Raw genomic sequence first — 23,231 nt, 5'->3', positions numbered from 1 at the left:
AAGTAGCTGTTTTACTAAAAAGGAATTTCAGAAATAGACTAGAAAGAGAAGCTGCTGAATTACAAGTTATCACCAAACTCAAAACCATGGAGAAACCTGGTCTGAACAAAGACCTTGGATTCTTATCTCATTATACATGACAAAGCCATTTTTCACCTTTTCACCCCTTGCTTTTTCCTGTAAGACCTATTGCAGTCGTTAAGAGTCGTCAACAGGCTCATCACAGCTATCTGCCAATCACCCATTCCCACCACCCTTCTGAGTAATACCCCTCCCCACCTTCTCACTATATAGAAGGGTCTGGAAACTTCTGTTTCAGTGTATCTGAAGAAGTGTGCATGCACACGAAAGCTCATACCAAGAACTGACTTAGTTGGTCTTTTAGGTGCTACTGGAAGGAATTTGTTTTGTTTTGACTATGGCAGACCAACACGGCTACCTATCTGTAATTGGGTCAGCATAGTGTTTGACTGTGATGACATTCGGGGTGCGGGGTTGGGCTGTTACTCTGGCTGATTTGTCAAGCAGATCAGTGTAATGTCAGACGCAACCTTCAGAAATCCACATTCCCTCTTGGACTGAATGTTGCTTCGTACCAGGATCAAAGTGTCTTTGGTGATGTTGATCTAGGAATAGGGCCAAGCTGAATGACATGAGGGATTCAGAAACTACCTTCCCACAGGGGCAAAAAGCAAGAGAGAAATATCCAGAAGTGCTGAGGAAATTCTTTTTAAAAAATAATAATTTATTTTTAGATAAATTTCATAGATGTGTGTATACAGAAATTTTACAGTAACTTGTTGGCATATTAGAGTATTCCCTTCCTTTTCCTCTCGAACCCCACCCCCACCTGGGCATTCATAGAATTATAGGATTATAGAATTGGAAGGGACCATGAGGGTCATCTAGTCCAAGCCCCTGTAATGCAGGAATCTTTTGCCCAATGTGGGACTCGAACCCACAACCCTGAGATGAAGAGTTTCATGCTCTACTGACTGATCAGAAGCACCTTCAACAAGTTATCATCTCCATCTTACACATTACAGGTACAGTGGTACCTCGGGTTACGAACAGTCTTGCTTACGAATGCTTCGGGTTACGAACTCAACAAACCTGGGAGTAGGTGTCCCGGGTTGCGAACTTTGCCCCAGGATATGAATGCAATCCACTTCCAGGGCCGCAGGAGGCCTATGTAGGGAATGCGTGCCTCAGGTTAAGAACGCTTTGGGTTAAGAATGGACTTCTGGAACAAATTAAGTTTGTAACTCGAGGTACCACTGTATTCAGCTTTTCATGCTGACCGTGTTGGTATTTTACATGAGGAAGAAACAGCTGGTGATGTTAGTTATACTCAGAGTAGGCACACTGAAATCAATGGACCTAAGCCCATTAATTTCACTGAGCCTATGTATGACTAATGTTGTATACCACCCAGTAGTTGCTCCTCTGCCTTATACTACTTTAAGCAGTTACTGTATTCTGAACTGCAGAGACTTTTAATAAATCCCAGTGCAAAGGGAAAGAAAGCAAATTTTTCACACTGGGGAACTCTTGGTAGTTAATTACACCACAGCAGGGACTGAATCCTTACCTAGCATCATGGTTAAGTCAACCCTGCCCTAGACTACGGTATCCCAGAGGGCCATTGTACACAGAGCAGAAAGAGAGAGACTTTGCAATGTGTCCAGCAGTCTTTGCAAGGGAGCCATTGTAAGTCAACTTTTCATATCACTTTCATGCTGTGTTTGCCAAAAAATAATAATCATAATATCGTTTCTGCCATTGAGGCACCCAGGGCAATGTATAAAATACTGTTACAACTGTAAAGATAAAAATGTGGTATTTTACACCTTGAATAAAACCAATCATTGCAATGAAATGTCTATAAATTTACAATTGTAAGCCAAAGCTAACAAAATAAATTTCAGTTGGGACTGATGCAAGGTTATGCACTTATGCAGGAAGAACCAGCTGCACAAAATTCTGCGCCCCCTGCCTCTCCTCTCATGCTCCAGTCTAACTCATAGTTGCGGTGCCCCTGAGGCACTGCACCCAGTGCAGCTGAACGGGTTTTGCGCTCCCCTAAATCTGCCTCTGCATGGTCTAGCTTACTTTTTTTTCTGAACGCAGGGTCATGGTTTGTTTCATCCCAAACAGACCACAAGGGAAGCCACTTAGCGCTCGTAGTTTGAGTGAAACAAGGTTCGGGTAACACAAGCCAGACCATGGCTTCTTTCCCAGCAGGAGTGTAGAAGGAGCGTAGTGCTTGTGATTTCAGTGGCATAGCTTATTTTAACCACGATTTAATGTCGCAGGAGAACCAGCCTTTTTCAAGTGGTCATACATCTTCCTTGCTTTTGCCCTTCAGATCTGTTTCTTGTATAAGAGCTTGCTTATATTATGAACATGGCAAAGTATGAGCAAGTAATTTGCTTGTTCTGCTTACGACTCATGCTTCTGCAAGCAAATGTGCTCTTTACTGTTGCCTTGCAGATATATTTTAATTAATTCGGATCTTCCCCCGTCCCTCATTAAAAGTGTTGTATAACCTAAGTGGATAGCTTAGTCTCCTCATTTGAGCCCCTTCACCGATCACAGCATTGTCACATTCATTGTCCCATACCAAGTTTAAGTCTTGCATTTACCCAGACATGTTTCCCAATGAGGCAAATAGCAGTTTCAGGAGAGAGGATTTATTTTAGGAAAATTGTGTAGACAAAAGGCTTAAGCCCCTTCCCTCAGTGCTATTATCCTAATCTCCCTCCTGCCCTCAGTAGCTGCTTCTCTCCTCCCCTTTTAAGGAAATACCAGGATATCTATTAATAGATTTCTTATGTCTTGTCCAGTTTGATTCCAAATGTGCCAAGAAAACCACCACCGCCCATTTTCGCACCCTGTAATTTATCATTCGTTGTAGTCAGCAGGGGATCAGTCCTTCTGTGGTCTTCTGATTCACCTCAGTAAAGCATCTCTTGACCACCTCATTCTCCATAGTCTTCTATGATCCATTTATTTCTGTTAGCATCCCACTCTCGTGCATGTTATGTTAGCTGTGATTCCTGCAATGCAGGGGGTTGGACTAGATGACCCTTGGGGTCCCTTCCAACTCTGCAGTTCTATGATTCTGTGCCATACTACATTTTATTCTATTTTCTGTTAAGCATGATGGCAATATATAGCCTTCTGTGGCTCTCTTATTTTGTGCAATGTGCTCTAGGGAAGGGATGGGAAACCTCAGGCCCAGGTGCCAAATGCATCCTTCCAGGCCTCTGTATCTGGCCCTCAGGACTCTACTCATGCCAGGCCCCCTTGGCCTTGCTCTGTGTCCACCTCAATAATGTGTACTTGAATGAGGTATAATTCTCATGTTTGCCTAGATTGCCTAGTTTGTCTGCCTGTTTGCTCCCCCCCTCTCTCTGGCACTTTCATGGTTAACTTCTGTCACACCCTTTGCTCCACCCACTTCTTGCCTCTGGCTCCTCCTACCATAGGCATGCAGCCTTCAGAAGGTTAGCCAAGAGGAAATATAGCTCTTGAGTTGGAAATGTTCCACCAACCCTTCTCTAGGTGTCAAAATAACACTTTGTCAGAAGCAAACCAGTTGTAAATCACACAGAGTTGGTGAAGTTAATTCTTTATTAGAAAAACTGCTCCTATGAAGCAGTTGCAGAGACTAAAGGTCCCCACCTTCCCACAGCTGCCTAAGTCTCCTCCTCTCCAGGGTTTTCCCTAGGCAATCTGTGACTGTGTCGGCAGGCCTATCTTTGCTCCTCTCACTTCATGCCTCTACTGGTCCTGGGAGACCAATGGGGAGCAAAGTTGATCACAGCAAGAGGAAGAGACCCCCACACTTCCTCACTAGCCTGATTCATATCTACCTCTTGGCCTCCCTCCTCTTCTGCTGCAGCTTATGATACTGGACTTCTCTTTGCTACACACACTTCCTGTTCACTAAGCCCTGTTACCTCTTCATCTTTCGACACCTCCTCCTCCCAGGCTTCTCCCTCTTCTCCCTCTGACCACTTGTCTTCATCCCACCACCACTCCCCAGGCTCTGAGTCTTCTTCCCTTGGGGATTCCCTAGCTGATTCCCCCCACCATTCCGCTGCATCCAATCAGCCCATGACACATTCATTAGCATTTAACTTGTATGCATTGGAAAAAATTAAAAATTAAACAGAGGGCGGAAACGGGGTAGTTGTCCGGGAAAAGGGACTTTGTCAATCCCACCTGCTATTGCACCCAGTGTGTTTTGACAATTTTAGCTATAGACACATGTTGTGGGGTTACTGTACTGTCTAATACTATATCTGATCCTGTTTTGGTTCATTTTTTAAACAAAATTGCTGTAGCAAGCTGTGCTGCTTCCTTATACTTCTCTGAACAGTAAATTAAGATTCTGATCCGTAATGCCAAATAGTTATCTGGTCTTCAGTGTTCTCAGTCTTTTACAGAATCTGCTTTTCACACTATGGCAGTATATAAATTAATTAGGATGTATGAGCTGTGATGGTAAGTGTTCTCGTTTGTCAGAATTTTCTAGGACGCATGCCTCTTTCATGGCACAAAAATACAGGTTTTTTTAAAGCACAAAAGTTAATTTTTTAAGTCTTTTTTTCTGTTTTCGTTGTTTTCCCCCCTCTAGGCTGATGTTATTTATAAGCTCAACATGACTGACAGGTAAGCTTTTGGCAGAATCTGTGTCATTATCTATTATTTGTGCAAGAGATTCTCCAAAATGATACCTCTTGATGAAATTGGTTCTTATTTGAAGAGTGGTTGGCAGATCCTCGAAAGGTGGGAACCCAACTACCTGCAACCACAGCTCATTCCATGCTGATTGAGTTCTTAACTATGGCTAATGTGGAAATTTGTGCCAGGGAGGGCAGGGCATGCAGGAGAAGGAGGACACAATTCTGTACTGAGCCCTTCCAGTCACCTTAGTTTCATCTGCACCACTTTGTTCTGTATTAATTATAATGTTTCAGTTGGCTTGTTATTAAGCATCACTTAATAGTGAGGCTTTGTGTCTAAAGAGAAATGGCATGGGTAACCATTGCAAATACTGCTCCCTTAGGGAAAGCGGGATCTACCCTCAACCAGCCCCCACTTCCATGCCTTCATACCTGCAACCAATCCAAGGAGCAGGACTGCCTATCGACTTCTTCCTTCTTAAACTCTGTTTTACGCTTGTAGATCTCAGCAAAGAGGAGGGGAGGGTGGAGACAAAACTAGAATTAGTTGGCTATGCCTGCCATTGCCGCAGGCTGCACCTGCTGTTGGTCACCTTGCCTTCTGCCCTACCCTCCCAGGGGGTACAAGCCACTACTGCTAAATATGGGGGGCGTTTGATCAAAAATATGTACTTGCAAAAGCAGAAGTGCAACTGCTGAGAAATCTGAAAAGCAGGTGTAAATGATTTCTCAACTTATGATTATCACTGGCGAGATAATGCCTGCTGGTTTTCACTCAGTTAATGGGTAGCCCAGTTAATGGGTAGCAGAACTTTCCCAGCTGCTCCTTTCTTTGTTAACAGTGCCCTGTTCTAAATTATTATTATTATTATTATTATTATTATTATTATTATTATTATTATTTGTACCCCACCCATCCGACTGAGTTGCTCCAGGATGCTCACAACCTTCAGTTTGAATTAGTAACATGGTGAGAATCAGTTCAAAGCGACACACAGACACACACATTTGATCTGGTAATAGTTTATTTCACTTAACAGATGGATCAAAAGGATTTTGAAAAGGATATTGCCACTTAGTTTTTGGTAGCTGTTGTCTTCCGGTGTGAAAAGTCACTCCCGTTAAAACTGATTTATTTTTTTTAATCCATTGATGCATCCCAGGACTGCTCAGCGATGCTTATTATTACATGCACAGCAGCGTTAAATAGGTCGAAAACAATGCTAACACTTTTGTTTATTTCTTTTTGTACAGCTTTGCTTTTGGCTCCCTGATCTCCGCTGTCGACCCAGTAGCTACCATTGCTATCTTTAATGCTCTCAATGTGGATCCTGTGCTTAACATGTTGGTCTTTGGGGAAAGTATTCTCAACGATGCTGTCTCAATTGTGTTAACAAAGTAAGTACGTGCCATAATGTTCCTCTATGCTTGTCAGGGAGTTGTGATTTTTGGCTGCAGCATTTTGCTGTTGGGACCCCCCCCCCCATTTGCCTCCAGACAACATGTGAAATAGCCCTATTCCCCAAGTGTACTTAGCTTTATGGCCTGATGCTTTGTTTATAATCCCAAGGGTCTCAGCCTTCCAGTTTTATTCACCTCCAATGTCCTGATCTGCCTTTTTCCTTTGATCCGTGCTTACACACAGAATGCTTCCCTCCCACATTCTCACCTACCTTGTTGATCAAAGGAAAGAGCACCTTTTTTCGTAGATAACATTTTCCAAGGAGGCACGCTCTATCCAGCATTGTAACACACACACACAGAAAGAGAGAGAGAGAGTGTGTGTGTCCGGGCCTTCTGCTGGTGGGTTTATTCTTAAAAAGTGCATCTCCTCTTTGCTTAGACATATTCCCATCTATTTTGCTGCAGCAGGCATCTTCCGGGCTTATTTTGTACCATTGCTTAAGAGCATCACAAAAAGCGAAGCTAGACTTCCAGATTATTGTTGTTTTTTTAGTAAAGCTGTGTTTCCCCCCTGGGGGGGCGGGATTGCATCAGCACTTGATTTAATGCCTCTTGACATTCTACTTGTTATATCACAGTAAAAGCATTTTAAGAGCAGTTCCAACAAAGAAATACAGGTTGATGAGGGGTTTTTTTATGGTGCGGAGCTTGCAAGTCATAAGATTCAAATATGTAGCCTCTTTCCTTGTCCTTTTTTTTTTAATTGTTCCCAGCACAGCAGAAGGCTTGACAAGAGAACATACGTCAGATGTGAGTGGATGGCAAACTTTTCTGCAGGCCTTGGGTTACTTTCTGAAGATGTTCTTTGGTTCCGCAGCGCTGGGAACTCTGACCGGCCTTATTTCTGCAGTAATATCCTTCGCTTTTAGGTAAAGTAAAGCAGATGCATAAAGCAGAATGCCTTTCCATTTTAATAATGACCCTCGGTCATGTTTCATATGGAGATTATCTTTTTTAAAAAAACAAAACAAAACCCCAAAACCTCAAAAGCCTTTTTGTTGGCATTCTGTTCCCTCTCTTCCATTTCGTTTTTAATTGTAGCAGTGCCAGTGGGCAGTGATTTTGGATTGCATTAAACCGTTGCATTTCTATGCAGCTCTCATTAAGGCATAAGCTACTGTATAATAGCTCATCACACATACTAATAGAGGGGTATAAATATGCTGATTGTTTGCTGTGCTAGTCCTAATGCATTAATTCCATTTTCAGTAATAGGTCATTTTTGTTAGCATATGCTCCAGTTTTCATATGTATAAAACATCCCATAAGCAGATTAGGGATTCTGCCCCACTTCTGCCCAATTTAGGGAAATTCTTCTGCCCAATTTGGGGAAATTCCTCCCCTCCCACTATAGCTTCATATGATTCAATGCTTATTAAGTTGTCCTTCAACTCTTGGGGGGGGTGTGGAGGGGGAGGGGAAGAGAAAGGGAAAGATTAATTGTGCATCATAGCCCCAAATGTATATACGGCTTGTTGGGCCATCATTCTCATTCATTAAGGATTTATGTAAAACTGAATTGGCTTTCCATACTAGCTTGAACTCCAGAGTCCCTCCACTAGAGCCGCATCTAGAGTTGCAGAGATTGTGTCTCCTTTGTGCTGACATAGTCTTGCGTTCTTAATGGTGCTTGACTTCATCTCTAACTGACTTCACCTTGCAAACTCAGGGAAGTGCAGGTGGTATGTAATTCAACACCAGTTAAGCAGCTTTAAAAGATTTCTGGAGGGAAAAAAATGGAAAACAAGCTGGCGATTTCAAAATAGTGCAGTGCATGTATATTTCAAAGGCAGAGTATATTTTTAATGTAAATAAAGAAATAGGTTATATATATATATATATATATATAAAGCAAACTTTAGCCAAAGGGTCTTTTTCATGTCATTCCTAATGCAAACACTGAATGGGGTTGTTTTGTAAAATTTAACCTTTGTGGTTGAGCTGCGTTGGTGGGAAGATGACCTTTTCATCTTTTGATCATTGACAACTGATAACAGAAGAACAAAAACGAGGAGGCGAGTAGTTCAGTTTCCCTTCTATTAAATTTTTCCATTTCAAAAAGTAGTACCTTACCTCTGGAGCATAATAATGTGTTAAGGCAAAAGGCAACTTAGATTATTTGTTATCATCATACAGTTGAATGATTTGGATGAGAAAGCATGTTTCTGGGTCACAGGCTTTCTAATAATTTTATTTATTTAGTAAAGCATTTCTTATACTGTCCTTCCCCAGACTGATTCCAGTGTAGTTTGCAAGGTGAAAAACACAGGGGGATATCCTACTAAGTCATATTCGCAGTAGAGCCACTGAAATTAATGGACAAGTCCTTGCTTTCACCTTGTGGCGAATGAGGAGAGAGCTTAGCCAGCTGCTTGTCCCAGTTCGGACAACATACTAGGGCAAACCTTGGCTTAGTGCCACGTGGCATCAAAAAGGACCAGTGAGCTCCACTCCAGGAGCCTGCACAGTTGTGTGATGTTGATAAACCGTGATTTGGCCTAGTGTGTTGTGCAAACCAGGTATTTGTATGCAGAGTGGACCTGCCCTGCTTCTTGGAGCCTTTAAAATTCGATTCTTCCAACAGAGCATCACCACATGGCAGGAAAACAGCATCTGTTGTTCTACCTGAAACTATATCAGGCATGGCCTATGTGGTGCCCTCCAGATGATGTTGGATTACAACTCTCACCATCCATGATCATTGGTCATGTTTGCTGGGGCTGATGGGACTTGGATATCTGGAGTGTACAACATTGCCTGCCCCTGCACTATACAGCATGTAGAGAAGAATACCAGAACTCTGCTTTGCACAGGGTATATCTCATGGGTCCTATATATTGGTTCACTATGGGACTTCCACCCCCAGCCCTCTTGTTCTCCTCTGGTTAAAAAAGAACTGTTTTTCTATTTGTCCGATTTTCCTGCTCCCGTATCTTTCTTTTATTTTGCTTAACTCTTTGATATTAACGTGCTGAAGCATATTGATTTACGGAAAACTCCTTCCCTGGAGTTTGGAATGATGATCATCTTTGCTTATCTTCCGTACGGACTTGCAGAAGGCATTTCTCTCTCAGGTAAGTTGCAAAACGAATAAGCCCAAGGCCTCTTGAGATTGTCAAAAAGATATACAGTCTGTTGGGATCGTCAGAACTTTCTGCTTCTTTGGCATATTTCTTGTCCACAATTTTCTGCAAGGGCTGTAGAGCTCATGCGCCAAATTTGTGCTACAGAGTCTTCAGTCTGTAGACTCTGTGTCCACTATGTTGCATCCAAATAAAAAGCTCTTCTGCTACTTCTGGAGGTTGCTTGAGCCCTAGTACATTTTGTGGAGGAACTCCACAATGGGGGAAATGCACTGTTTCAGATCAGTGCATGCTTTTGTTCTACCCCAGTAGCTCAGGGTAGAAGGTAATACCTAACCAAGACTAATGCCTGGTTTATTTGTGTCCTGGAACCCAACTTCCAGTCTGAGACTGAAAGAGAGAGGATGGATAGTGGGTTTAAATCCCCAATACATATAAACCTGATGTTGCTCTGAGTTACTTTTACCCAGGGGAAGGAACAAGGTGGGGTGTGTACTCAGGCTGTACATTTTAGGTAGAAGAAAGAACATCTGTACAAGAGCCATGTGTTGTTTGAAGTTGATACTCAGGTAGTATAAATAAAGTGTCTGTTCTTGGTTGAACTCAGTCATGTCGATAGGAAGAGAAGATGAGGAACCTCTCTCCGTATTGATGGATCTAAGCCTGCTTTGTAGTCGGTTCCAACACTTTTTGCTCATAATGTAACCCGTGTGGTTACATTAGTCCCAAGGCTAATGCTACATTAGCACCAAGAAGGGTGCTTCAGGAAACCCAGGTCCCTTTCCAGAGTCTGATATAATGGAACATTGGAACACAATCTCCTGTTTTTAACACCAATCCTACTCTCCTACCCACCCCCTGCCCCTGCCACCAAATAAGGGATCTTGCATTAAGACTTGGAAGGAAATGCATGTTTAATCATCATGAAACGTAATGTAAGGAGCCTAAGTGCTCCTCTGACCATTTCTCTAAAGCATCTGGGGTGTTGTGACTTGACACAAGTCCATTTGCATTTATTATAATCACAGGTGGGTGGGTATGAAAGATTACAGTCAAATAGTGGTGGTTTCTGCTTATAGAATTTGAAACATTCTCCCTCATTCTTTCTTCAGATACTGAAGAAAACTCCCATTTGATTTGCCACAAGTTTTATAGTTCTTCTTATTACATTTATTTCCACCTTTCCTCCAAGAAGCTCAAAGATGGCACATACAGTTCTTTCTGTTTTATCCTCCCAACAACCCTGTGAGGTAGGCTAGGCTGAGAGACAGTGACTGGCCCAGGCTCACCCAGTGAGCTTCATGTCTGAGTGGGGATTCGAACCCTGGTTGCCCACATCCTAGTCTAACGCCCTAACCTCTGCACCACGGTGGCTCTCTGATGTGTCTGTTCCATCTAAGCCTGCCTGCCATTCATCTCAAGCATCAGAGCTTAAAATCCATCTTGCTTTACATGTAAGAGGTGCCCTATTCCTTCCCTTTCTGGTTGTTCCTTTATGATTCCATAGGAGGCATGATGGATGACTGCTAACAACTTACACAGTGAATCTAATTCATCTAAGGCAGACATGAAGCAGCTCTTTTGATGACCACTTCCATTTCACTTATGATGGCAACACTTGTGTATTGGCACATACAATTTTCAAGCTCTTCCCCATCCTGTTGTTGTTGTTGTTGAGTCATTTAGTTGTGTCTGACTCTTTGTGACCCCATGGACCAGAGCACGTCAGGCACTCCTGTCTTCCACTGCCTCCCGCAGTTTGGTCAAACTCATGCTGGTAGCTTCAAGAACACTGTCCAACCATCTCGTCCTCTGTTGTCCCCTTCTCCTTGCGCCCTCCATCTTTCCCAGCATCAGGGTCTTTTCCAGGGAGTCTTCTCTTCTCATGAGGTGGCCAAAGTATTGGAGCCTCAGCTTCAGGATCTGTCCTTCCAGTGAGCACTCAGGGCTGATTTCCTTCAGAATGGAGAGGTTTGATCTTCTTGCAGTCCATGGGACTCTCAAGAGTCTCCTCCAGCACCATAATTCAAAAGCATCAATTCTTCGGTGATCAGCCTTCTTTAAATACTTCCCCATCCTGAGGCGACCCCAATGATCCCATGTTTACCCTTCTGAAGCAGTGCATCCCAGATGAAATCTGGGAAACCGTGGAACTATTAATAATTTGAAATTTGGAGCCCATTCAGTGATTTAATAAACACTTAATGAAGTGTTAGGAATTACATTGGGCAAATTGAGTTATTACGTAACTGAGCATTTTTAAAAAATCAGCCAAGGGATTATGGAAACACTGAGGTTTACTGAGCCTGTCAGCTACTATCAGATCACTATCTGTGTTCTAATGCTGCAGGGGCTTGGCCCCTTTTTGTTCCTGTAGCCCAGTCCTGATTGCATAGGAAGTTTTTCATTTCCTTTGTGCAAGCACTTGCACATCTGACTGAAATTCCTCAGAGCTTGGCAAATGCTGTCTAGGTGGAGTTTGGTGACGTGTCATGTGTGATCTCACTTTCGTGGATGGTACATGCGGTGATTTCCCTACTGGAAAATATCTCCGCCTGCTTCCTCCAGCTCTGTGAATACATAGAAAGTACACAGGGACTTTGAATCAATGGGCTTAGCTTTAAAACCATAGTTCAGGATCTTCAGTGTACTTTCAGATGGCCTCTGAGACCACAGTCACAATTGGGAGGGGGAAAATGCCAAAGAATCATGGCTTTAGCTACCTTCAACCCACTTTTCTGTCTGCTTGAAAAAATAAATTTAAAAAATCAGTTCTGTAGAAGCTTGAATGAGTTCACCTGCTGAATAGTTGGCAAGATGCCTTTAGTTTGATAAATCACAAGTTATGCAGTAAATCTTATATAAATTTTGTTTTAACAATTGAAATCTTTAAAAAAATAGTCTCTCGAAACTAAGTTGCTAAGAAGCATCAACTCAAAAAAAAAATTGGGCTTCTGTAATTATAGTAGACTCCAACCTTGACTCAAAGTCCCAAACTACATACATAGAATTAGAGCTGGAAGGGACCCTATGGATCATCTAGTCCAACCCCCTGCAATGCCAGAAAATGCACTCATACGGGGATCAAACTGTGGCCTTGGCGTTATCAGCCCCATGCTCTAACCAACTGAGCTGATCAGCAAGGTTATAATGCTCAAAGTAACTTGCTCTGAGCCATATTCTTCTCCATTCTAGTTCAACCAAGCTGTAGCCAAACCTCACCAGTCCTTTAAACTGCTTTTGCTAAACAGGGTACTGAGTTAAAGTGCTTTCTGGGTTTCAGTGGGCTTTCACCTAGGAAACCTTGTGCCACAATAAATGTGCTCATCTTGAAGGGACCACTTCAGTTTATGCCCCTCCCACCCCCTGAGCTGACTTACTAATTGCATTGAAGGGTAACTGTTTAAGAGTGAGGATGTTGTTGATGACGAAATGCAATATATTCACAGACTGTATGCAGTCCAGCATTATCTGCTATCCCAGAAAATATTTTATTTCCTTCTTGGTTTCTTGCAAGCTTTCCCCCCTGAAATCTGGGCAGCGCATGCTGTGGAAGGACAGATGGTGCCGTTTCCTGGCCTGTAGATGTTTTGATTTATAGCTCTTCTATCCCTAAGGCAGAAAACATGTGGATTCAGCCTCTCATACGGTGATGCAGCCCGATCCAAAGTGCTTTAGGAGCTCCAGCACAAACCTGAGGCTCCGTCATAAGCAGGGACTGCCTCCTATTAATCTCAAAGATGCCTAAACATCAGCATCCATCCTCTGAGCTGTCTCCGATTTTGAAAGGAATAAGGAAGCCCTTGCATTTATATATTCTGTGCTTTTAGAGCTCATAAAAATGTCCTTTAAGCCTGACAGTGACAAGTTTGGCTATGTTTGCCCAGGTTGAACCAGATGATTGAGGCGCCTTTGGCAGCTGGCCAAACTAACTGTACAATGTCGATGCAACAACTTACACCCAAAGGTGGAGTAGGGCTCACTTCCTGATTTATTTTCCCCGTTCCGTTTTCTGCATCACAGAGCAGTGTTGATGTTTTGCTAATTGGTCTGGGATGAGCAAGAGCTGGGGGAGATTTGTAAGGTTATGCATTGATACGTGAAATAATATTTATCTGATTTGTGCTGTTGTTTCTCCAGGTATCATGGCTATCTTGTTCTCTGGCATCGTGATGTCTCACTACACTCACCATAACCTCTCGCCGGTTACACAGATCCTAATGCAGCAGACACTGAGGACCGTTGCTTTCATGTGTGGTAGATGCTGTCTTCTTCTTGTTCTCCTTAATCTGAACTTCAGCTATTCAAACAATTCCTGATTATCCAGACACTCATGTAGCTCTCATGTAGCTATAGACTGGCTTGCCATTATTATTACAGTCGTGCATTGGAAGTCAAATGGAATCCATTCTGGAAGTCCGTTTGACTTCCAAAACGTTCGGAAACCAAAGCGTGGCTTCTCATTGGCTGCAGGAAGCTCCTGCAGCCAATCGGAAGCCACGGAAGCCCCTTCAGATGTTCAGCTTCCAAAGAACGTTCACAAGCCAGAACACTCACTTCTGGGTTTGCGGCGTTCGGAAGCCAAAATGTCTGAGTACCAAAGCGTTTGGGATCCAAGGTATGACTGTATTATTATTATTAATAATAATCATTTATATGCTGCCCATCTGACTGAGTTACCCCAGCCACTGGGCAGCTTCCAACAAACTGAAACTCAATAGAGCATCAGACATTAAAAACCCCTGACCAGGGAATTGTTTCTCACATTTGTATCCTGCCATGGAGCTCAGGGCAGTGTGGTTAGGAGTTATTCTGCACAGCATGATGCGTGAGAGGCAGTGTGGCCTAGTGGTTGGAGTGCTGGACTAGGACTCGAGAGGCCAGGGTTCAAATCCACACTCAGCCATGAAGCTCAAGGGGTGGCCTTGAACAAGTCACTCACTGTCTCTCATCCTAACCTACCTCGCAGGATTGTTGTTAGGATCAAATGGCAAGGAAGAAAACCCTGCACCCCACCTTGAGCAAGTAGCAGTGGTTTCAAGTTATCATAAGAGTCTCACTGGATCTAAGGGATGTGAACCTGCGGCCCTCCAGATGTTGTTGGACTCCAACTCCCATCAGCCCCCACCAGCATGACTAGGAATGATGGGAGTTAGAGTCCAGCAACATCTGAAGAGTCACAGATTCTCCATCCCTGATCTAGTTCAGTGTCTTGGACATCACTGCATATCCAGATGTTTCTGGGAGAGCCAGCAGTGGGGGCACAGAGGTGATGTCTCAGCTCTGCTGTTGTCCCTCAGGACCTGCTAATCGCCTCCCCTGCCTGTGAACTTGGACACTTAGGATACCTTGGGTAGCATCCGCTGCCAGAACGATCACATCTGAATTCATCTAACCACCGTTTAAAGCCATTCAGAGACATGAATTATAGGCAGAGAGAGAAGGAGAGAGAGAAATGTTCCTGTAGCCAGGGGAGTATCTCTTCCACACATTTCTGACTTACTAATACAGAGTCTGCCAAGCAGTCTAAAGTCACCTTTACTGCCAAACAAGATAAAATGTGCAGTAAATCTTTTTCTCTCCCTCATCCTCCAGGCTCTGGCTAAGACTTGCCACAAGATTGATAACAAAATAGATCTCTTTGACTCCTTTCCCCCTCTAGGCTATTTTTAGATTTAGGAGATGCAACATGCCTACATTGCTGTTAAAAGCTTTTGGATATAAAGAAACTTTTTTTGGGGGGGGGGGACCTGGTAACAAATGAATACAAAAGAATATAAAGTGACTAAATAAAAAAGTATCTCTGCATAGCCCGTCCTTTCTGATATTGCCTGATTTTAGCCATTTTTGTTTGTTATTTTAAGTGGGGATTAGATTATTGTTATTATCACCATCACATTTATGTCATACTTTTCACCCAAGGAGCTCTGGGTGGTGCACATTTTTCTCCTCCTCCTCCTTATTTTATCCTCACAATAACCCTGCGAGGTAGGTTAGTCTGAGAGACAAATGATTGGCCCGAGGTCAGCTAGTGAGCTTCATGGCTTAGCCCTCTTCTCACTGGTCCTAGTCCAACACTCTTAATTGCTAAACACATTCATTAATTTTAAGCACATGCAGTTGTCTACTCCTGATCAACTAGTTACGTGAGCCCAAATGTAAGGCTCTTTGTGTCAGTACATCCAAAGTATAATCCATTTGCTCTCATCTATTTCTCTGCTGTCCCTGCTCTCTCTCACGGTTTTCATACAGGTAGCATACACATACAAGGTCTTTAATTATTAAGTGGGGTGGGTTGCTGTTGCTTTTGTTCACCAGTTCAATGTATGCTCCCCCAACTTAAGAACATAAAAGGAGATACAGCCCAATTTTAGAGCTTTCTGCAAAGGAAGCAGAAGAGGAAACTCCTACTCCCTGTTTCCTCTTCTACTGCCTTTAAGAAGAAAATAGAAAATATCAGGGTGTCATGAATGCTTCTTTCCATTTCTCTTTACAACACTATTCCAACTGCCTGTTCATTTATGCAGCTGCATACGTATCAAGTTGTCCTTTTAAGAATTCCCCACACCGTTCAGGCCACAGTAATTCAGTGCTAATAAACTGCAGCATCAAAGGGTCATGCATGTGGTTTTACATTATCCAGCCTGGTTCACTGTTCATCTCTGTTTTTTCTCTTTCAGAAACATGTGTTTTTGCATTTCTAGGCCTATCAATATTTAGCTTCCCTCACAAATTTGAAATGTCCTTTGTCATCTGGTGCATAGTAAGTACTTTCTTAAGGGATAAACATTCATACTTTTTTTTAAGAGAGGTGTTGTGTTGAGCTCCTTTGGTGCTGTTTCAAAGGACCCCCAAATTTTCTGACGAGTTATGAACCCACTTAGTAGCCATTGTGTGTGGTTTTGGTTTTTTATTTTTTAAAAAAGGGTTCTCTTTTGCAAAATAGGAATAATGGCAAAGCATTCTTGGTGACTGCACTTAGGGGCACCATGTCAAAAGCCTGAGACAGCTTTTCAAAAGTTCTATCTTGGTCAAAGTTCTCAAGGGTCTGTGATTTTGGCATATATTCTCTTTGTAGTATATTTATCTAGGTATATGTGAAAAGTTCAGAAATGCAGGTCTCAAGAGCAGGGTGAATGAGAAAGTTAAGTAAATTAACAATCACACTCTGGAGTTGTGGGATTTTCATATAATTTAGAAATGTTGGCCCTAATGAAATCCCATCGACTTTTAGTGGCTGTGCTCTTGAGTTAGCAGAGCTCTGTGAATAGATCAGATTAACAAACAGGTTTTTGAAGTCCACTTAAAGTTTGTTTGGTCGAGGCCACCCTCACTTCCGTGGAGCGGGAGTTCCATAATCTGAAGGCCCTCAGTTTATGGAACTGCTATTTGTCAGAATAGAATTTAGCAGACTAACAGAAACCTGCAATTTACTCTTTGGGGAGGGGGGAAGATTTGGATGGGGCTATGTCCTCTACCCTCACAAGCTGACACTGCTCTTTACCAACCTCTAAGAGGCTGCAGCAGGAGCCAGGGTGGGGCTCTGTCTTAAGAGCCTCACTACGAGGCTGGGAGAGCAGCTTGAACAGCGCATTGCTACTAGCATTATATCTTGGCCCTGATTTTGACGCACTGCTTACCTGAACGGCCCCTCAGTTTGCCTTTTTCCTGAGCCCTTCATTGACTCTCCGCTTCTTGGGGCATGGAGCTTGCACTGCCCCTTGGTTTGCTTTTTCCCTAAGCCCTTATTGGAGCAAATAACTTGCCTGGAATTGGACCTTGGAACAGCCTTGGACATCCCTGCCTTGCACAAATCCCCTGCAACCAGGGACCCAACAAAGGCAAGACATTGTGACTTGTCCAGTCCAGCATCCTGTTTCCAGCATTGGCCTGCTGGGTGCCTCCATAATAAGCTCGCAAGCACAACAAAGCAGTGATGGCTACCTTGTTTTGTTTCCCTCCCCATGTCTGCTACTGGAGAGGTACTGCCTCTGCCCATTTTGCTCTCTAGAGGCCTTGGGAGCTAGGCATTTGCTTCTCTTTTGAAACAAAAGATGCACATCTCAGAACACGACATACTCTTCTGCAGTGGTTGTGCAAAAAACCCATAGCTCTTGCCTAAGCTCTGACAATATATAGTCATGATTACTTAATATGCACTCTGCTCCCTTGCATATTTCCTTGGAAGTGTCCCTTTTTATTTAGAGCTGCTTTATTTCCAAGTAAACGTGGAGATTATTGGCTGCCTGCTCCATCTCATAGTCAGAAATAGTTAAGAGTGACAGGATGATGGATTCCCCTCCCTGCTTTCAGTGGGCAGTCTAAAGAGAATAGTCTACAGCAGGGACTGCTGCTAGCAGGGAGGGTTATTCTATCACTGTTGAACAGTGAATTGCATGGGGGATGAACATATGAATGATCTTCGAATTGTAGAGTTGGAAGGGACCCTGGGGTCATCCAGTCCAACCCCCTGCAATGCAGGAATCTCGGCTAAAGCATCCATGACAGATGGCCGTCCAAACTCTGCTTAAAAACCTCCAAGAAAGGAGAGTCCACCACCTCCCAAGGGAGTCCGTTCCACAGATAAGTTTGTGTGTGTGTACGCGCACAAACACACAAGAATATATATACCTACTTTTAGGACAATATGGGAAGGTTGTCTTTTGATGGGGTATAACTGAGAAATAAAAAAATATATACATCTGTTATTTTACATACATCACACACATTATTGTAACCTATATCGTGAGCTACACCCCACTCCCCTTTTTAAAGGAATAGTTTTCATTATCGTTTTAGTTGGGGCAGTGAGCTTCTTATTTCCATGGATGCAATTCTTCCTCTTCCCGCACAGCCCCTAAATCTGTTCTGTGTTTTTCCCTGAGCCTCTTGAGCAGATTTGGGGAGGGCACAGGGCATACACAGGGACAGGAGAGGGAGGGGGAGTTGTGCAAAATATAAATCCTTTTTCTGGTGGAAGCACTTCCTTGGATACTACCCCTTGGCAGAAGAGCTGGTGTATAATGGGTTATTTGTGACTCTTGGTTGTCAGCTGATCTGAGGAGCGTCCTCACAAGCCTCTTACAATTTGGACTGCTCTGATGCGCCTGAAAGAACGCTTCCCCTTGCCCAGTGGCTAATTTGCTTGCCTTTTGACAGGTGCTTGTGCTTTTTGGCAGAGCTGTCAATATTTTCCCCCTCTCTTACCTGCTCAATTTCTTCCGCGATCACAAGATCACCCCAAAAATGATGTTCATCATGTGGTTTAGTGGTAAGTATTTTGGCTTACTTGATACTTAAAAAAAAAAATAATCCTAGTTATTTCTTCATATTGTACTACCGATCAACGTTTATTGAGCAATGCAAGCAAAAAGACAGGTCCCTGCCCTGAGGAGATTACAGTTTCCATATTTATTTTTTTTGGTATGCTACTAATTTAACTGCCCTGCAGTAAAAGGAGGGGCATCAGCCAGCAGCAAAGCACAAGTTTTGCATTCTGAAGTTCTCTGGCTGAGGCATCTCCAGTGGAATGGCCAGGTAGGAGCTTGCTGTGTTTATGGAGCCAGGTAGGGGGTGATGGGGAAAGACCTCCAGGTGGATACCTCCGGGCAGTTACTGCCAGTTAGATTAGGCAATATTGAGCTGGATGTGCCAGTGACCTTACTCAGCATAAGGCAACTCAAATTTCCAACATTTTGTGAAGGAGACACTAGGAACATAGCAAGCTGTCCTATACCAATGGTCCATGTAAATCAGTTATGTCTGCACTGACTTGCAGCAGCTCCTCAGGGCTTCAGCCAGGGGTCCCTCCTAGGCCTGTCTGGCGATGCCAGGGATTAAACCCGAGGCCTCCTGCATGCAAAAAAACATGTTACCACTGAGCTGCAACCCTTTCCCCAACAGAGACAGGGTGAAGGGTAACAAGGGATGACAAATGCAGCCTTGTCAAAAGTCTGTGGGCTGCAGTAGATGAAACCAGGGTATGGGATGTGCCCAGTCAAAAAGCAACAAGTAAAACAACCAAATCGTTTGTGTAGCTTAATCGTTTGTGTAGCCTATTGGTAAATAAATTGCATTCCTTATTTTCCCTCTGCTCATCTAGGCTTGCGTGGGGCCATCCCATATGCCTTGAGCCTCCATTTGGGCTTGGAGCCGATAGAGAAGCGGCAGCTCATTGGCACCACGACAATCATCATTGTGCTGTTCACCATCTTGTTACTGGGAGGAGGAACCATGCCCTTAATCAGACTGATCGACATTGAAGACTCCAAAGCCCGGCGAAAGAACAAGAAGGACATTAACCTCAGCAAGACAGAAAAAATGGTGAGCTCCTTTTCCTTCCAGCTTAAGCGGGGCGGATCCTTCACTTTCGCCAAACTCTCTGACCGCTTCTGTCACTGTATGGGAATTAAAGGAAAGGAGAGGCCTGCAGGCCAAGGAGTTGACAGCCTTCTGAATGTTCTGCATGGAACATCTCTGCCCTTTAATCCTGGGCTTGACAGAGCCCTTTTCCAGTTTGTGATGCTACTCACAACTTGAAGTATAATGGCAAGTTATTTCCTTTAAGTGAAATAGCATTTCTGCTGAAATTCAGTCATGATAGCACTGGGTGGACTGAGTCACATATAAGTGGATGATAATAACACATAGATAGTGAGTCACACATCACTCAGGGAGACAGTGGTGTTCCCCTCCGCCGTTAAGCGGCAGCTGTAAATCATTGGCAAGCTGTTCAAAATGGGGATATGCACGGCTCTGTTCAGAGAAAGGCAGAGAGAGTTCCCTAAAGAGTAAAGGTTGCTTACATCCACTATCTTGCCAAACCAGAAGTACTGTGAAACAGTTGGCTGTACCCAAGCTGTTGTTCTGCAATGTACAGAGCAGGTAGCAAAGTGTTCAGAACAGGCCAGTGCTTTACTGAGAAAATGAGTTGTACTGGAAGAGCATTCAAATCCACACTTCATGTGAACTTTCACATAAAGCCTGACATGTCTGTTGCACCATATCAAAGTGTTGTGTCAAACAGGGCATGCCAGTGTGGTTCCCACGGGTGAGATGCCCTTGAAGTCTTCCTCTAGTGCCCCTAAAGCCTCTGAACTCACCTGCCCACTCCAACTCACGGCTCCACTTGACCATGCAGTGCTTGAGGACGCTTACCTTGTTCTCCCTTGAAAAGCACAGGAATTTGGAAGACTGGTCCTTTCCCCGCTTCCTCTTTCATCTCTATGTGCTTTTCAAGGCCCAGGTTTATTCTACCTGATCTGACTTTCACCCAGATCCATTGAAAAGTGAGCAGTGTGTGTTTGTGTGTGAGAGAGAGCGCTCACACACGCATGCTTTCTTTCTCTTGTGTGCAGGGGGGGGGGAGCGGGGAGCTGATCCAGGGCAGGGGGAGAGAACCAGAGCAGGTAGCTCCCACATCACTCACTCAAAAATCCAAATGCACCCACGGCCCTTAAAACACTGGTGACTCCAACGTCATTATCTCCCATTGAAGACACTTAAATGCCTAGTTTACATGTTGTGCTAAGCCACAGTTTAGTGGCATGTGCATGGACCTCAGGGGGTTTTGCCCCCCAGCCGTGCCTGCATTAAATAGGGCAGGCCACGCCCCCCAAGGCAGCCGATTGGCTGTCCAGCGGATGATGCAGCCGGGGATTCCCTCAATCGCGTGGAGGCTGAGAGCCAGCTGCCGCGCGCATGGTGTGGCTGTGAAGCCCGCAACACCACCTCCTTCTGTAGGCAGAAGTGGCTTTCTTGACCATCCACCTACTTTGATGCTACTGGTGGAAATCCAGACTGGGCAAAGCTCAGTTGGAGGCTTCATTCACAAAAGAGGCAAGCAGCCTTGCTGGATAAATACCAGGTCCCTAGCAGGTGTGCTTGCAACTTTCCTTCTCCATGTGTTTGGCACAGCCATAACCGTCAGCAGTATCAGAGCAGGACTGATGAATGCCATGGCAGTTTCAGCCTCCTCTGAACCCACATTCTTGAAATGGCCTGCTGCAAATTGGCATTTCATTACCCGAACGATCGTTATTATTTATATTGCTGCTTTCTGTCTGGGGTATTGATTGGCTTCAGTGAAGTATGTGAATGGGAAAGGCTAAGAAGCGACCGAGGAAACAATGGTTTGGGATTCTGATGTTTCGTTTCCCTTCTCTGATCTCTCCAGGGTAACACCATTGAATCTGAACACTTGTCCGAACTCACCGAGGAAGAGTATGAAGCCCACTACTTAAAGCGCCAGGACCTCAAAGGATTTATGTGGCTCGATGTTAAATATTTGAATCCTTTCTTCACTAGGCGGCTCACACAAGAGGTGGGTTTGGCCATTGTGCTCCTGAATACTATTTGCTGGGAATTGCAGGTGGGCAGAGTCCTGTTGTGCTCATGTCCACCTTGCAGGCTTCCCACTGGCATCTGGTTGGCAGCTGTAACGCTGAACTAGATGAGCCATTGGCCTGATTGAGCATGCTCTTTTTATATTCTTAGGAATCACTTCCCACAGCAATGTCCTGAAGCAGTTTAGAAGAAAAATATATAGTGGTACTGTAAAAAAACCACACCCAACTTATTAAAAACACTATTAGTGTAAAAACAGTCAATCATTGGTGCTGCCCAGATGCCTAGGAAACAAACAAAAACAAACAAACCTATATTTGCTTGGTGCTGAAACAATGACAGCATTGGTGCCATTCAGGCCTCCCTGGGGAGAAAAGTTAGTTGTGAGATTCAGGAGAGAAAGGGCATTTCCCAGGCTGAGACAGACCCTGGCAGGGAAATTCTTTCCACCTGCAAAGTTTCTTTATTCTGTGTGAATGTTGCCACTACACTCCCTTTTCACAGCGTGGTTGGATGAGCTACAGCAACATTTTGTAGCATACAAAGAAATCTTTCATAATTGATTTAGATTCAGTGCCAGCTTTGTTCAGAACCCACACGTTCAGAAATCGCACTTCTTAGCCACAGGCTGTTCTTCCAACATAGGGAAAGATAGAAATGCTGTCTTAAGCGGTTGCAATGTTCCTTTGCCTTAGGACTTACATCACGGACGCATACAGATGAAAACCCTCACCAACAAATGGTACGAAGAAGTGCGACAAGGGCCCTCCGGTTCTGAAGACGATGAGCAGGAGTTACTGTGACAGGGTGGAGTCCCTTGCGTCAATGACACCAAAAATTAGATTTATGACAGTACTTGAGTTTTGCTGAATGTACTCAGTATACATCTTTGTAAGAGAGCCATCTGGAAACTCCTTTCCAAGGAAAAGGTTGCACCATAGTTTGAAACGAAAGACGATCTCTAATGCCAAATGTCTCTGGGAGTTATGTCGAATCCTTGAAAAGCAAGCACCATCTACTTTGGAATAATGAGAAAATGGGCTGTACCCATTATGATTTGTTCTGTAAATGTACATTAGAGAGATTTCGTAGGACTGTGTCAAAAAACAACAACCCGTAATGCACTTTATCCTATACTTTGTCAAATACACTGACCCATGGTGGGAATGAATGATGAATAATACTGTGAACTTCTATCAGTGGGGTGAGAAAGTTAAATTATTATTTCAGGTCCATCTTTATATTTGCTCTGTTAGTATATTATGGGCTAGGGGTGCGGAGCAAGAATGGTACCAGAAGACTGTTACTGTGCATGAAGAAAAGCACCTAATTAAAACCTCATTGTCTCTGGTATTTCAGAAGATGTTGAGCTGTTTTCTTATTTCTGAGATTGAAATGGCCTGACCCTGCTCCTTTACTGGGTGGGCACCAGGCTGACCAAGACTGCTGTAGGAGATCGTATGCTTGATGGCAAGGCAGCCAAGCTCTAGCCCACACTGTCCCTGCCATGACCTATTGTAAGACCTCCACAAGATCTAAGGTATTTTTTGCAAAAATCCTCCTTATGCTTTACTTCAGAGAAAAAGATTGGGATGCACATACCGGAAGCTGGGAATGGAAACTGGAGACAGAACTATACCTAACC

At 43.8% G+C, this 23,231-nt stretch overlaps 1 protein-coding gene across 3 annotated transcripts in view; it reads left to right on the top strand.

Annotated features, from left to right (window-relative positions):
* SLC9A8 (solute carrier family 9 member A8) overlaps nucleotides 1–22,939 on the top strand; it is a 56,342-nt gene extending 33,403 nt beyond the window's left edge. For 2 of the 3 annotated variants that reach the window (XM_081867753.1, XM_081867751.1), the window contains exons 7-16: nucleotides 4,646–4,680; nucleotides 5,949–6,092; nucleotides 6,872–7,010; nucleotides 9,127–9,232; nucleotides 13,382–13,498; nucleotides 15,922–16,004; nucleotides 18,401–18,512; nucleotides 19,344–19,564; nucleotides 21,417–21,563; nucleotides 22,282–22,939. In XM_081867753.1, the coding sequence (XP_081723879.1) occupies nucleotides 4,646–4,680; nucleotides 5,949–6,092; nucleotides 6,872–7,010; nucleotides 9,127–9,232; nucleotides 13,382–13,498; nucleotides 15,922–16,004; nucleotides 18,401–18,512; nucleotides 19,344–19,564; nucleotides 21,417–21,563; nucleotides 22,282–22,389 (1,212 nt within the window). In that variant the 3' untranslated portion in view covers nucleotides 22,390–22,939. The remainder of the gene's footprint in view (nucleotides 1–4,645; nucleotides 4,681–5,948; nucleotides 6,093–6,871; nucleotides 7,011–9,126; nucleotides 9,233–13,381; nucleotides 13,499–15,921; nucleotides 16,005–18,400; nucleotides 18,513–19,343; nucleotides 19,565–21,416; nucleotides 21,564–22,281) is intronic. The other variant, XM_081867752.1, reaches the window with a different exon arrangement.
* Nucleotides 22,940–23,231: the final 292 nt, after the last annotated feature.

Source organism: Podarcis erhardii, assembly GCF_964252035.2.
Source record: "Podarcis erhardii genome assembly, chromosome: 6".
In the NCBI taxonomy this organism is placed as follows: Eukaryota; Metazoa; Chordata; class Lepidosauria; order Squamata; family Lacertidae; genus Podarcis; species Podarcis erhardii.
This window is presented reverse-complemented; position numbering and strand designations above follow the sequence as displayed.